Source organism: Oryctolagus cuniculus, chromosome 12, assembly GCF_051225735.1.
Source record: "Oryctolagus cuniculus isolate XC-2025 breed Fujian yellow rabbit chromosome 12, ASM5122573v1, whole genome shotgun sequence".
Taxonomy (NCBI): Eukaryota; Metazoa; Chordata; class Mammalia; order Lagomorpha; family Leporidae; genus Oryctolagus; species Oryctolagus cuniculus.
Genome location: NC_142878.1, coordinates 71,127,183 through 71,141,111, shown reverse-complemented (window position 1 = coordinate 71,141,111; position 13,929 = coordinate 71,127,183). Strand labels below are relative to the sequence as shown.

Sequence of the window (13,929 nt, the reverse complement as noted above, 5' to 3'; positions counted from 1 at the left end):
CTTCTCCTTTGTCTTTCCATTTCTCTGCAGTTTGATGTTCTAACCACTGCTTTGAGTGTTCTCCTGTGTATGCAAGGATGCAAATGTCAGTTAACTTCCGTTTGCCCTTCTCTCAGTAGTCTGACTTTTGTCTAATTTATAGGTCCTTAACCTAAGACGGATAGAGAGATACAGTTTTTCTCTCCTATAATACTTGTTTCAATGGAGGCTGACCCAGAATTAAGGGAGAAGTTTAGAGTGGAGTAGTCATAGCCACTTAACTCACCCTGGCTCCATTTAGAATATGTTTTTCTGAATTATTTGATATGTCCCCTACATGAGAAGAATGCTCTATGATTGTTGATGGCAAGCTGTCTTAAGGATAATTAGAAGGGTATTTGGCAAAGAGAGGCCATGATCTTTCAGGCCATGTCCCAAGAGAAGGGAAAGTAGAGGGAGGTAAAGGGCAGATAGGGGAATGAGGTACTAGAGGATGAATCTTTTAAATTTTTTTAGATTTTTTTCCTTTTTACTTGAGTATTGGTTTTTAAGGCAATTAGAATTGATTATCACAAAAATGGTCACGTACTGGAGTCAAAACTCCATCAAGTCAAAACAATGATCAAGATGATCCGGCCAGTGGGGACTTAACAGAGGCTGAATCTTTTGATGCTCTCAGTAATATCCTACCTCTAACAGAAGTCCCTAGGCTATTTTGCAGGTTCAAGTGCAGAGGGAATAAGCTAAATTGCATGACACAAGCTGCAAACTTGAACCAAATTGCATTGGCCCCTGTAGACTCTTAAAACTTAGGGGCTAGAAGAAATAGTTACATTAAATTATTCTCAACTCTTGCAGGGATCAGGCAGTGAGCATCACCTCTATAACATTGGTTGAATTCTTTAATTAACATACAATTATTCTTAGGTGTTTAAATTTAACTGAAAAATGAATCCTGTTAAATCTAAGAGTGGGAATAAGAGAGGAAGGAGATGTACAATTTGGGACATGCTCAATCGGACTTACCCTACCGGAAGAGTTAGAAATGTGCCAGGGGATTCCAATTCAATCCCATCAAGGTGGCATGTACCAATGCCATCTCACTAATAAAAGTGATCAGTTTCAGTTCACAATTGATCATAATGAAAGGATCACATAAACAAGACTAGTATCTGCTAATACTAACTGATAGAATTAAAGAGGAGAGAATGATCCAACATGGGAAGCAGGATACACAGCAGACTCGTAGAATGGCAGATGTCCTAAATAGCACTCTGGCCTCAGAATCAGCCCTTAAGGCATTTGGATCTGGCTGAAGAGCCCATGAGAGTATTTTAGGCATGGAAAGCCAAGACACTCTGGCAAAACAACAACAACAACAACAAAAAACAAAAACAAAACAAAAAAACACCTAAATGAAAGATCTCTGTGAGTGAGATCCCAGTAGAAAGAACGGGCCATCAAAGAAGGAGGTACCTTTCTCTGAAGGGAGGAGAGAACCTCCACTTTGACTATGAACTTGTCGAAATAAGATCCGAGTTGGCGAACTCAAAAGGTTTCCATAGCCTTGGCAACTCATGACAAGAGCCTAGGGTGATTACTGATGCCATAAACAAGAGTGTCAATTTGTTAAGTCAACAACAGGAGTCACTGTGCACTTACTCCCCATGTAGGATCTCTGTCCTTAATGTGTTGTCCAATGTGAATTAATGCTATAACTAGTACTCAAACAGTACTTTACACTTTGTGTTTCTGTGTGGGTGCAAACTGTTGAAATCTTTACTTAATATACGCTAAATTGATCTTCTGTATATAAAGAGAATAGAAAATGAATCTTGATGTGAATGGAATGGGAGAGGGAGCTGGAGATGGGATGGTTGCGGGTGGGAGAAGACACTGTAATTCAAAAGCTGTACTTTGGAAATTTATATTTATTAAATAAAAGTTAAAAAAGGAAAGAAAAGACACATCACAATATTAAAAAAATAACACTATGTGGCCTCAGGTTCTTGTGCCATGAAAAATGATATACTTTATCTTTTGCATATTTCTTTGCTCTTGACTTTGTTTTGAGGAAGTTTGATATTAAATGTTTTGCATACTCCAGAGACTGTACAGGACCATTTAGCTTCCATTTCATGTAATTAAACCTACTCTCACTTTACTATTTCTCTGTTACTTTACATTGGTCTCTGTTTTCCAAGTAATTCTTAATTCATCTTTTGCAGTGTATGTATTTCTAAAAATGACTTGAAATCTTGGAATGCAGTTTATGCTTTTAAACAGTAAAGGATTTTTTTTCTTTCTCACAATCAAACATGAAGTCCCAAGGTGAAAGGGTGAAGGGCTATTTAGAAAACATTCATTCGGTTCCTTGTTTTCCTTAAGTGTGGTCCTTGAACCAGCCTGCTTCAGGAAATGCCTCAGGTGCTTACTTAAAATGCAGAGACCCACCAGTTAGATCTTTAAAGTGAATACCAGGATTCCATGTTTTTCTAACCTAACTTGCCAAGTAATTTTTATGCTTCCCCCAGTAGATGACTCAGCTGCCCACAGCATCTCAATTTGTGTCTCCTTGCTCAGAATGCTTCTTTAGCTTTATCTTCAGAACTAACTGGAAAACAATTAACCTAGCTCCCTAATATTAAGATGAGAAAATGAAACTCATCGAGTGCAAGTGCCTGGCTTCAGGCCATCTCTGCTTTCCTCACCTGTCTTCCCTGCCTGATGGTTAAGTTGATGGGAAACCATCTTGTCCCAGCCAAGCTCCTAATGAGAGAGCAAAGTGACTAGACACCATCATCAGCTCATTCTATCACTTGCATTTGCAAACAAGCAGACGAGACTCAAAGCCACAAAATGGTTACCTAACTAGCTCATGTTACTACTGGCTCCAGATTCCTCTGGCTTTATTCTCAAGGACTGGGCTAGAAAGTATAGCCAGCTGACCTTGTGTAAATAAGATCGGAGTCGGTGAACTCAAAAGGCTTCCATAGCCTTGGAAACTCATGACAAGAGCCTAGGGTGATTACTGATGCCATAAACAAGAGTGTCAATTTGTTAAGTCAACAACAGGAGTCACTGTGCACTCACTCCTCATGTAGGATCTCTGTCCTTAATGTGCTGTACATTGTGATTTAATGCTATAACGAGTACTCAAAAAGTATTTTTCACTTTGTGTTTCTATGTAGGTGCAAACTGTTGAAATCTTTACTTAATATATGCTAAACTGATCTTCTGTATATAAAGAGAATCGAAAATGAATCTTGATGTGAATGGAAGGGGAGAGGGAGCGGGAAAGGGGAGGGTTGCGGGTGGGAGGGAAATTATGGGGGGGGGGAGCCATTGTAATCCATAAGCTGTACTTTGGAAATTTATATTCATTAAATAAAAGTTAAAAAAAAAAGAAAGTATAGCCAGCTTTCTTCCCCAAACTACTCTCAAAGTCAGAAGTAAATACTTTTCTTTTTGAGTAAAGGAAAACCCAATGGTACCCAGATGGTGACTTAATTCACTTAGGGATAGGTTCATAACAAATGCCAATGAAAGTGAGTAAGATTGATAAGACGTCTCTACCACTCACTAATATCTTTTTTTTCTGACAATTAAAAAGAAAGGAAAGCACAAGCCTTCATTCAAAGGGAAACCCACTGAATCTCCATTAGGTAGACGATGATTCCTTTCTAATATACAATTGAAGTACTTAAATAAAAGACTCTTATTAAAACAACACTAATGTCTGCAAGTATACTAAGTTTTACCATAAGATAGATTCTTTGTATTTTACAATTTTTCAATAAACTTGAAGCTGGGTTGACTGTGAGGAGTAATGTAAGATCTGATTAAAGTTCAGGTTATTGCCCAAACATATGGATGTTAAATAAGTTGCATTAAAAAGAATTACTCTTGCCCTTGGCTACCCTCACACCTCCAAACAAAGTAATGTTTCTTGATGATCTCAATAAGTTACTAAACTGCCCTTAAAAACCTAATTTTGCATGAAACCCTGGAGCAAAACCTTGGCAATATTAAGATGCAGATTTTCCATGGAACAGCATATACTTATTTTGGAGCCTGCGGCTGTGAGCTTTCATTTGATATGCATCATAAAGCCAGCAAGCAGCCCTTTGTCAGGAACCCAGCAGCTGCCAAACATGAAACATGGAAAAACCATGGGAACTGGTTCCAGCTTTTCAATTTACCACTTAGCTCCTTCTTTTGGGGGTTAGTCTTCTGGAGATTCTGAATGTATTTTGAGAAGGGAAGGCAATGAAGAACCACCGACTACCTTTCAAACATGAATTGAGGTAGCTTACTTCTGAAAACACACCTGAACTTCTATGTTCTTGACACTAATGATTTATAACTCTTCCCCACAAAGTGAATCCACAATGTAATTTTCATATATAAAGATCATTAATTTTTGCTACATTATATCAGAAGCTTAGATAAAATTCAAATAAGTTTGTCATTAATTCTGCTATTGTACTCTCAACAAAAAAGATTTGCTGGGGCAGGGGATTGATGTAGCTGTTAAGACACTGCTTAGAACTTGCATACCGTATTGGAGTTTGAGTCCTAGGTCAGTTCCTAAACCCAGCTTTCTGCTAAAGTGCAGCCTGGGAAGCAGGAGGTGATGGCTCAAGTAGTTAGGTCCCTGACACCTACGCGGGAGACTCGATTGAGTTCCTGGCTCCTGGTCTTGGCCTGGTCCAGCCTCAGTTGCTGTAGGTATTTGGGGCATGAACTGGCAGATAGGAGCTCTCTGATTGTCTGTCTCTCCTTTTCAAATAAATTGAAAGACAAATAAGAACAATTTTTTTCGCTACAGGAAAGAACACTATAACTGGATATGAGGATACTCTAAAGTTCATGGTAAAATGGAATTAAAAGATGATTTTATTTTAGTGAAAAATATTGAAATCATGCAGTTTCTTCATAATGTGCATTTCCATAAACTTTTCAAAGTATCTTTGTTTAATATCTTAAAATATTAAATAATCACTGTTAACATCACCCACTTTCCATTTAAAAATAGCATCAGCTATATGATATATGATCTTTGCATTTTATCCATCATTTTAAGCTTATATTTGGCAGTATTTCATTAGTTTTTATTTTTTCACTTCTGATACCTAAAAGTAACACAATTATATTCTTTGGAAAATGTTCAACAAGTCAGCAGTTTTATTAGATTTTCCACAAGCTATTTTTGTTTAGTGAAGTTTGGTCAAACATTGTAGGAGCTATACTCTCTGGCAAATTAGGGAGCAAATATGAATTTGTCCCAAAATTTGAATCTTGTCTAAAATGAAGGTGCTTTTATGTACCTGTACACCTCAAACCCTATCAAAGATACAAACGTCTACTTGGACATCCCCTTGTTTGATGAGCTAGAAGATTCCAGTCTCACGGGGTTAACCCTTTACCCTCCTCCCTGACAAACACAGTCGAAGAGGCAGAGTCAAAGGACCCTGAGTACAAATTATTCCTGTGATCTGCTCGCAATCAGCACTAATGGTGAAAACAAGTTGCTTACTGGGTATATAATTTACACAAGAATTATGTAGAAGGGGATCTGATGCTTACCGATTCCAGCTTCTCCAACAATCCAGGAGAGACGGATAAAGAGCATGACTCCCCAGATGTTCAGCATGCATCTCACCTGTGGGTCAGAGGGTCATGGAAAAGTCAGGAGCAATGGCAGTGAGCCCAATCCCATCACCTTTGGAACTCTGGGGCCCAGGCCCTATTAACACTTCATCCACTAGAACTTTGAAGGGGTCGTTTTTCATTAATAAACATAGGAGCTTTCTCACCAGCACACCTTTCACCCATCCAAACTTCACAGCACCGGCTTTGTTGTCTTCTTCCTTGTTTTCAGCATGTTCCTCTCCAGGCATCCCTTCTCCGTTAGCAACCCTGTCAGCTGAACCTGGAGTCACTGCTACATTCTGCATTTTTACAGATAGCGAAAACACAGTCATAGGTTAACAAACAGAGGGTTCCATAAAACTTTTAAAGACAGATCCAAACAACTATATAAAACTTAAATTAAAAAAAAGAGATGCCAACGTATTCTGGTCATTTTAGGTTTTTTTTTTTTTTTTTTTTTTTTTTGTCGTGGGAGCTGATGGGTTCATTGTGTGAGTGATTTACAAGCAAAGCTAAGGCTGCAGATGTGGTAGAAGGAACGTGGCACTTTTACTACTGAGACTCTTAGATTCAGATAGGTTGAAGACACAAAAGGAGTAAAAGTAAGGGAGCAGGCAAGGAAGCACCGCAGGGCAACGTGAATGAAGGCGCTAAGGGGCCAGAAACATAGCCTTTCTTAGTGACGCAGAGCATCTGGACTTCTCTGCACTAACCGCCCTGTGCTTGACGTTATTTATCTAAAACAATTATAACAGAACTTCTCAACTCACCTCAAAGGATCTTTACCTGGATTAAAGGAAATAACTCATAGAAGTTTTTTTTTAAAAAATTAAAAATATTCCATAAAAGCTTAAAGGCTGTTTAGGACTGTAAGAATGCCTACGGAGTCTATGTAAGAAGTGCTGAATGTGTTTGCATTGTATGGAGAGTAAGAAGTCTCATGGTTGACCACTAGAAAGACCAATAGAGTAGAAACAAAAAGTAAGTACTCTAAGAAAGGATTAAAACTTTTATATTCTTCTCCCCTATAGTCTCATTTTGAAAAAAGACTCTCCTTCTCAGTAAAATAGGTGCTTAGCTCAATGGGGTGGAAATATCTTTACTTCTCTCGAGTTGAGAATGTGTCATAATCTCTAATTTCTATTCTAGATATAACTTTGAAAAATTTCCATGTATCTCATTGAATTTAACCTATCTGGTGCCTGCTTGTTTTTTTTCTCAGTTGATCACAGTATCGAGTTCCTCCAAAGCGACTTTTCCAGTAAGGGTTTTGAAACCGTTAGGGAAAGTTCCTTACATCCAGCACTTAATTACCAGCATTACAGAATGACTTTATCTTATTTAAGTGATCTAAGTTGGTTAGGGTAAGCTAACCAGCTAAAAAAGTCCTGGACAAGGGCATGGTTTCCCTGCAAAGTGAGATTGATGTGAAATAACTATTTCATATTTATGAGTAGCATAAGGGCTCTATTTGAGGATGATTGAGGTTCTTGTCCTTGACATATTCAAGGGCTTATGTATCTTTGGGATTTGGTCTGCCATTAACACATCCAGTGTAAACTGACTCTACTTTGGGCCATTTACTGCAGATGACTTTGACTTCTTATCTCTTTCTTATAGTATGTTCTCCTCCTTGATGTGTGAGTAATGGCTTTTCTCCGTCTTTCTTCTTCCATAAGACTTTGTGATACTAGTGTGACATTTGGATAACTAAAGTAATACAATATGGTAAGAGTCATTGTATAATAACTGAATCGGAGAAACACCATGATATAAGTTAATTCTCTTCACTATCAACCAATGGCCTGCCATATAGTAGGTCATTGATAAACAAAATTGAGACTACAGAGTGGACTTCAAGGTCTGTGGTCTCCACCACTTAGGAACAGGTGTCCTAGTCTCTCATCCATTTTCGCTTCTTTGTTTTTATCATTTCTCTATGAGGCAGTCCATTTATTATTGTTTCCTCTGTGTCATACACATTTAAAGAGGAAGAGGGAGGGAATGAATCCTAAGTATCATAATCTTATTTTCTGACAGTTTTAGGAAAAAAGTGAATGACAAAGAAGACTGAGTTAATAGTTAAAATTTAGTTTTGAAATATCTGAGTAATAGCTCAATCATAAGCATCCTCAGTTCCTATTTCCATAAATAATTGAAAGCTGAATCCTGTATTCATGCCAATGCAAGATATTTTAAAACAAAGTACAAATAAATATGGCTGAACTGTTAGGGCACAAACTGGCAATGTAAGTCATGTATGTAATTCAAATTTTCTGATAGCTACTTTTTACAAATTAAAATGAGGTTTGTGAAATAACTTTGGTTTAGATATAAATCTTTTAATTTAAAAATATTTTTAGTCCTTACATAATATCATGTTTCTAATATTTGGGAGGTAAATATCTATTAGCAGTATTGTCATCCCACCTTGCAGAAGTGAATGGAATCAAAAAATGTTTTAACTACATATTTTACTTAACAGAGTGAGTCCATATGAAGTGTCATTTCAAATAGATAATCAGTATAAAATATTAGTGAGAGATTTCACTTTTTAAAAAAATACTAAATCTTTGAAATTCAGTGTGTACTTTCTCCTTATGGTACATCTCAATTTGAACTAGTCACATCTTAAGTGCCTGGGAACTACATGAGATTGATGGCTTCCATATTGGCTAGCACAGATCAATACAGTACATTTGATTTCAGATGAATGAAACATTTGAGTACTATTCTAATCAATTAAAAGTTCTATTTTTCCACAATAAGAATTATATACACAGTAGGAAAATGAGTGTGTCAAATGTAGCTTGATTTTTCATAACTAAAACTTATAATGAATGAGGGCAGACAGTTGAGGAAATGTGTTAAATATGTTCATAGATGTGGATGAAGCTGTTTGGTAAGGAGATTAATTTATTCGACTTAGTTTGAAAAATACTTTTAGAAATTATCAAAATTCTGGTTAATAAAGGTCCCATAGCTTGATCACCAGCAGCTACTCACTTGGGGGGGGGGGGGAGGGCTAATTCCTCAGCTGGATTAATTGGGGAATCCCATGAGACTCAGCTTTAGTCACTTGCCTTTTAAAAGGCAGTCTTGGGAATAAAACCCATATTTCCTGATTAAACCTGAACTTGAGATTTAGAACAGAAAATTGCTGCTTCTTGATAAAGTCCTGTGGTGACTGTGACTCTTAGATCTAGACTAATAATACCAATGACTGCACCAAAACAAACAAACAATAAAACTTACAAAGTAGACTAAAGGATAAGATGGATATTTGAGATTTCTCCTTCAGTGAACATTTGTTTGTAATGGATACCCTTCCTAGTCAGGGTCTAATGGTTCTTTATCACTAGAATTTGACAATTTGAAGCAAAAACAATGTTCTATGAAGGCATGGCATGGAGATCACCACATATGGAAATTAAAAAAACAATCATTTTCTAAATTATCAAAATTATAGTCAAGTAAGGTGCTCAATTCTCTCTTAGATAAATATATTAAACCTGCTACAGTATAAAAATTTGAATATATTTATACCACAGAGGGGAAAACCATCCTTGAATGTAAACTTCTTTAGTTGACTAAGAAGACCTGATAGTAAATTTACAAGTACTGAAGCCATTTCCTTTGCTTAATCACCAAAAACTCCTGTTCTATATAAACTAGGAGACTTGAAATCTAATTTTAGCTATGCCATTAACTCACGGCATATCCTCCTTAACCTTTTTTGGATGCCACTAAAGAGGGTAAATCCAGTGGGTTTTCTGAATGTCTTATCTCAAGATAATTTTTTACTCTAAAGTAAAAATCATTTTTCTGTTTGTCATCTTCCTATTCTGACATGACAAAGTCAATTTCGCTCTCACACTTTAATAAATGCCTCTTTTGTAAGCCAGAATAGCAATTATTAACTCAACACATCATGAAAGTACTGAACATGACTTTGGGTCAAAGGTGTGTGGGGACTTGAAAGCTTGCAGACTCCTGGCTAGTCCATGTTCTTGGGACTAAAGTGTCAAAGACTGGAAGCTTTATGATTGCTGCCTGAAACTAGATTTTTTTCCTTCATACTTGAATTAATTTGTTTTTTCACACTCCATTACCATAAATGATGACCCATAACCCTTCATAAATGCATTTTAAATTATATGGCTTTAGGGAATGATTACTTATTTACCAAGAGTTTTACCTGTGCATTAAGAATTCAGGGAAGACAAAGCATATTCAAGAAAAAAATGTAAGACCTTTTGATAAAATATTTTTTCCTCCAATATTGATAAATTAGTGAAGCTTCAATTACATGCAGTTTAGGGGACAAATTCTTAATGAACTTTTCTAGATGATGAAAAATTATTTTATTAAACTATGAAGTGATATTTCAGAACCCAGAAAAATAACAGATATCTTTCTAGATGTCATCAAAGCAAAAGAAAATACACCTATTTATTTTTTAAGTCCCAACTTGATAATATTCTCTACTCAATATATCATTTTAAGTTTTGAGTCTTTAATCTCAGGGTGGTAGAATTCTTACACCGTCATTTAGAAATTCTTCCATAAATGTTTAGGCTTATATGATCCTCCCATTGTTTTTAAACATTCTTTTGTTATTGAAATATTCAAAAATAGAGAGCAAATAATAAAAGATTTTTATGTGTCCTTCACTTAACTTCAACAATTATTAACATATGGTCAATCTCATTCCAACTAAACCCCTGCCACCCATACCACCGGATCATCTAAAAATCAGCCTCAGGAGGTTGGTGCCATGGTGTAGTAGGTTAGGCAATATGGGTACTGGTTTGAATCCTGACTGCTCCACTTCTGATCCAGCTCCCTGATAATGGCCTGGGAAAGCAGTGGAAGATGGCCCAAATCCTTGGGCCCCTGCACCCACGTGGGAGACCTGGAAGAAGCTCCTGGCTCCTGGCTTCAAATCAGCCCAGCTCCAGCCATTGTGGCTATTTGCAAAGTGAACAATCTCTCTTTCTGTCTCTCCTTCTCTCTCTGTAACTCTGCCTCTCAAATAAATAAATAAATCTTTAAAAAATCAATCTCAGTAGGAATCAGACAATTTCTAAGTTTCATTCCAGAATAAAAAACATGATTTTAGCCATATTCCTGTATCTTATTATTATTATTTTATTTGTAGATGTCTATCTTTTTATAATAAAAGGGAGTATTTTTTAAAGATTTTATTTATTATTTATTTGAAAGGCAGAGTCATAGAGAGGCAGAAGCAGAGAGAGAGAGAGAGAGAGAGAGAGGTCTTCCATCTGCTGGTTCATCCCCCAATTGGCCACGACAGCTGGAGCTTCGCCAATCCAAAGCCAGGATCTAGGAGCTTCTTCTGGATCTCCCCTGTGGGTGCAGGGACCCAAGGACTTGGCCCACCTTCTACTGCCATAGCAGAGAGCTGGATCAGAAGTGAAGCAACCGGGACTTGAACTGGCACCCATATGGGATGCCGGCACTGCAGGCGGCGGCTTAACCTACTATGCCACAGTGCTGGCCCAAAAGGGAATATTTTAAATGTTGACAATGAAAGGGATTTTTGGTTTTTTCTTTTAAAAGTTACCATAAATTATACCTAGAAAATCATAATTTGTAATCATAGTATTACTACATCTGAAAACACACATCTCCTGATGTTTTATAAAACTGTCACAAATTGACTTGTGTTTTTGATAATTTAATTTAGAAGTTAGCTATGTGAAATAAACTGGCATATGAAACATAAAATGCAAATATTCTTAATACTTTCTAAATATATGTTTGAGGGAACTCCCACTTCTCATCTATTACCAAACAGTTTACAAAGGGAAATTAATAATATTTCTGTTCTTTTCCACAGATTATTTTAACAGAATGACCTTCCAGAGAAATGGTCTTGAGAAAGAAACTCTAACAAGTACCAGAATGAAATCTTTGTAGGGTGGCTTTCAGTCACCGTTGGCCGTTAAGGCGTTTATTGCTTCCATTTTAATATCTATTTTGCTTGTTTTTGGTTTAGTGACCATTTCTAATTTTGAATATCTCCAGTTCAAATGTTATACTTCCAAATTTGAGCTTTGAAACACTTTAGAAAAGATTATATTGTAGGAAAAATATTTTACCTGTCTTTGTACAGAAGATCAACACTTAGTATCTTGATTTACATGGTTTAATGTTTGTTAACTTGACTATATGTCCTTTATTTTTATCTATAATGTCATTTTATATATATCATAAAATTCTAAAGGTTAGAGATCATATATTTTTAATTCACTTTATATAACAGCTCATGTAAATAAATGTCTAATAAATGCTTTTGATGATGACAATGAAAATGATTGAGATCTATAATTAATTATGTAGGGGAAGCAATACAGTTTCTTGATATAGTCCCAGAAACAAGGAATGAATTTAAGCCTCCTACTCTGCCCATCATGACCAAGGTGCAGTTGTCTTTGCGCCTGATTTCCACGGTACTGCATGGTATTGAATATGCTAAGGCAAAGTGTAGTATCGGTAAAGGCTTTGAACTTCAGAGTCATGCAGACATGGGTTCAACTTATTGACAAAATGACCTTGGCTTCTTACTGTGGAAGTTTGTGGACTTCTGTAAGTCTTTGTTTTCCCTTCTAAAAGGTCCAAAGCATTTTATAAAATTGCAACATCTATAAAATAGTAATAACAATAGTGGTTACCTTAAGAGGTTGTTGTAAGGATTGAATGAGAATTTTTCTAGTATGAGCACAGTGTCTGACTCCTAAAAATTCTCAGTAAAAAACTGGTTGTTATTACACTACAGTCAATATTAATGCTCTTAGTTACAAATTATTTTCAATTGTTAATAGCCTGCTGACCCTAACATGAAATTTTTTCATTTTTTTTTGTTTTGAATCAGTTTCTACAGAGTTTGCTTTCTTAAGAATATATTTCCGTCTTAGATTTGATAATATTTTATACTTTTTATTTTTGAAAATAGTTATACTTTGGGCCAGTGCCGTGGCTCACTTGGTTAATCCTCCACCTGTGGCGCTGGCATCCCATATGAGCGCCGGGTTCTAGTCCCGGTTGCTCCTCTTCCAGTCCAGTTTTCTGCTGTGGCCCAAGTGCTTGGCCCCTGCACCCTCATGGGAGGAAGCACCTGGCTCCTGGCTTCGGATCGGGGTAGCACCAGCCGTAGCTGCCATTTGAAAAGGGAACCAACAGAAGGAAGACCTTTCTCCCTGTCTCTCTCTCTTTCACTCTCTCTAACTCTACCTGTCAAATAAAAAAAAGAAAATAGTTATACTTTACTGAAATACTAATAAGAATGATGGTTGGTATGGCTGGGATGGAGTTCCACTTTGGTTAGTACTATCATAAGGAATTGTGTATGACAAGGTGGTCACATGACTTGGGCCAGACTGAAAGCAGAAGTCGCCTTACAAAGTAAAGCACCGAATTAATCTTTGCTAGATATGAAATCACAACACATGGAAGGAACTCCAGGGTCTACTGTTGAATGAAAACAGAAGAACACAAAACAATGAGTAATATATGCCCCTTTATGTGTTTTAAAAAAGAATATAGACAGAAAGTTAGATAGAAATATAGATATTTATAAACTTATGTTTGCATAAGCCAGAAAGTTTCTGGAAGGACTTATAAGAAACTATCAATAGTGACTGCCTTAGGGAGAATAACTTAAGATTAATGTTAGATGAGAGATCTTTCGTTATGTGCATATGTATATCTATCTATATATATTTAATACTTGTTAAATATTTTACTTTTTAAGTAAAAAGCTAGTATAAAAATTACTGCCATCATCTTGAGCTGTCATTTAATGAGTTCCTACTTATTGTAGCCAATGTGCTAGACTTTGTATTTATGTAAACTAATATTCACTGACATCCTATAAGAAAAAAAGAAATTGGTTAGCTTGTACAATATTGCAGAGCAAGTAATGGACAAGGTCTTTTTTCTGCTTTTAATAAGAGTGTTTATAAATCTGTAATGTATAGCTACCAGTATAACTCTTCACAACATAGTAAATGAAAAGAATTTCTTCAGCTACAAGTTCAAATAATTGGGATTACAAATTCTGTCAATACCTATCGGTGCTAAAGTTTCATGTAAGGTAGAGACTTAAAACGATGTCTTTCAAGCCTATTTTTCATCTTACTTGTTAGGAAAATCTTGTCAAATTTTTCCTGAATCAGAAATTATAATCATATTTCAACAAAAAGCAACCGGTTTCCTGATGAAATAATGTTATGCCATTGACTATAAATGAATAATTGCTGTACAGATTTT

The 13,929-nt window shown here is 36.2% G+C and overlaps 1 protein-coding gene across 1 annotated transcript in view; it reads right to left on the bottom strand.

The window, feature by feature from the left end:
• SLC12A1 (solute carrier family 12 member 1) overlaps positions 1-13,929 on the bottom strand; it is a gene marked incomplete at its 5' end in the record, with an annotated part of 108,173 nt that overhangs the window by 90,983 nt on the left and 3,261 nt on the right. The window contains 2 exon segments of the mRNA NM_001170971.1: positions 5,569-5,644; positions 5,799-5,933. Coding sequence (NP_001164442.1) covers positions 5,569-5,644; positions 5,799-5,933 — 211 coding nt within the window.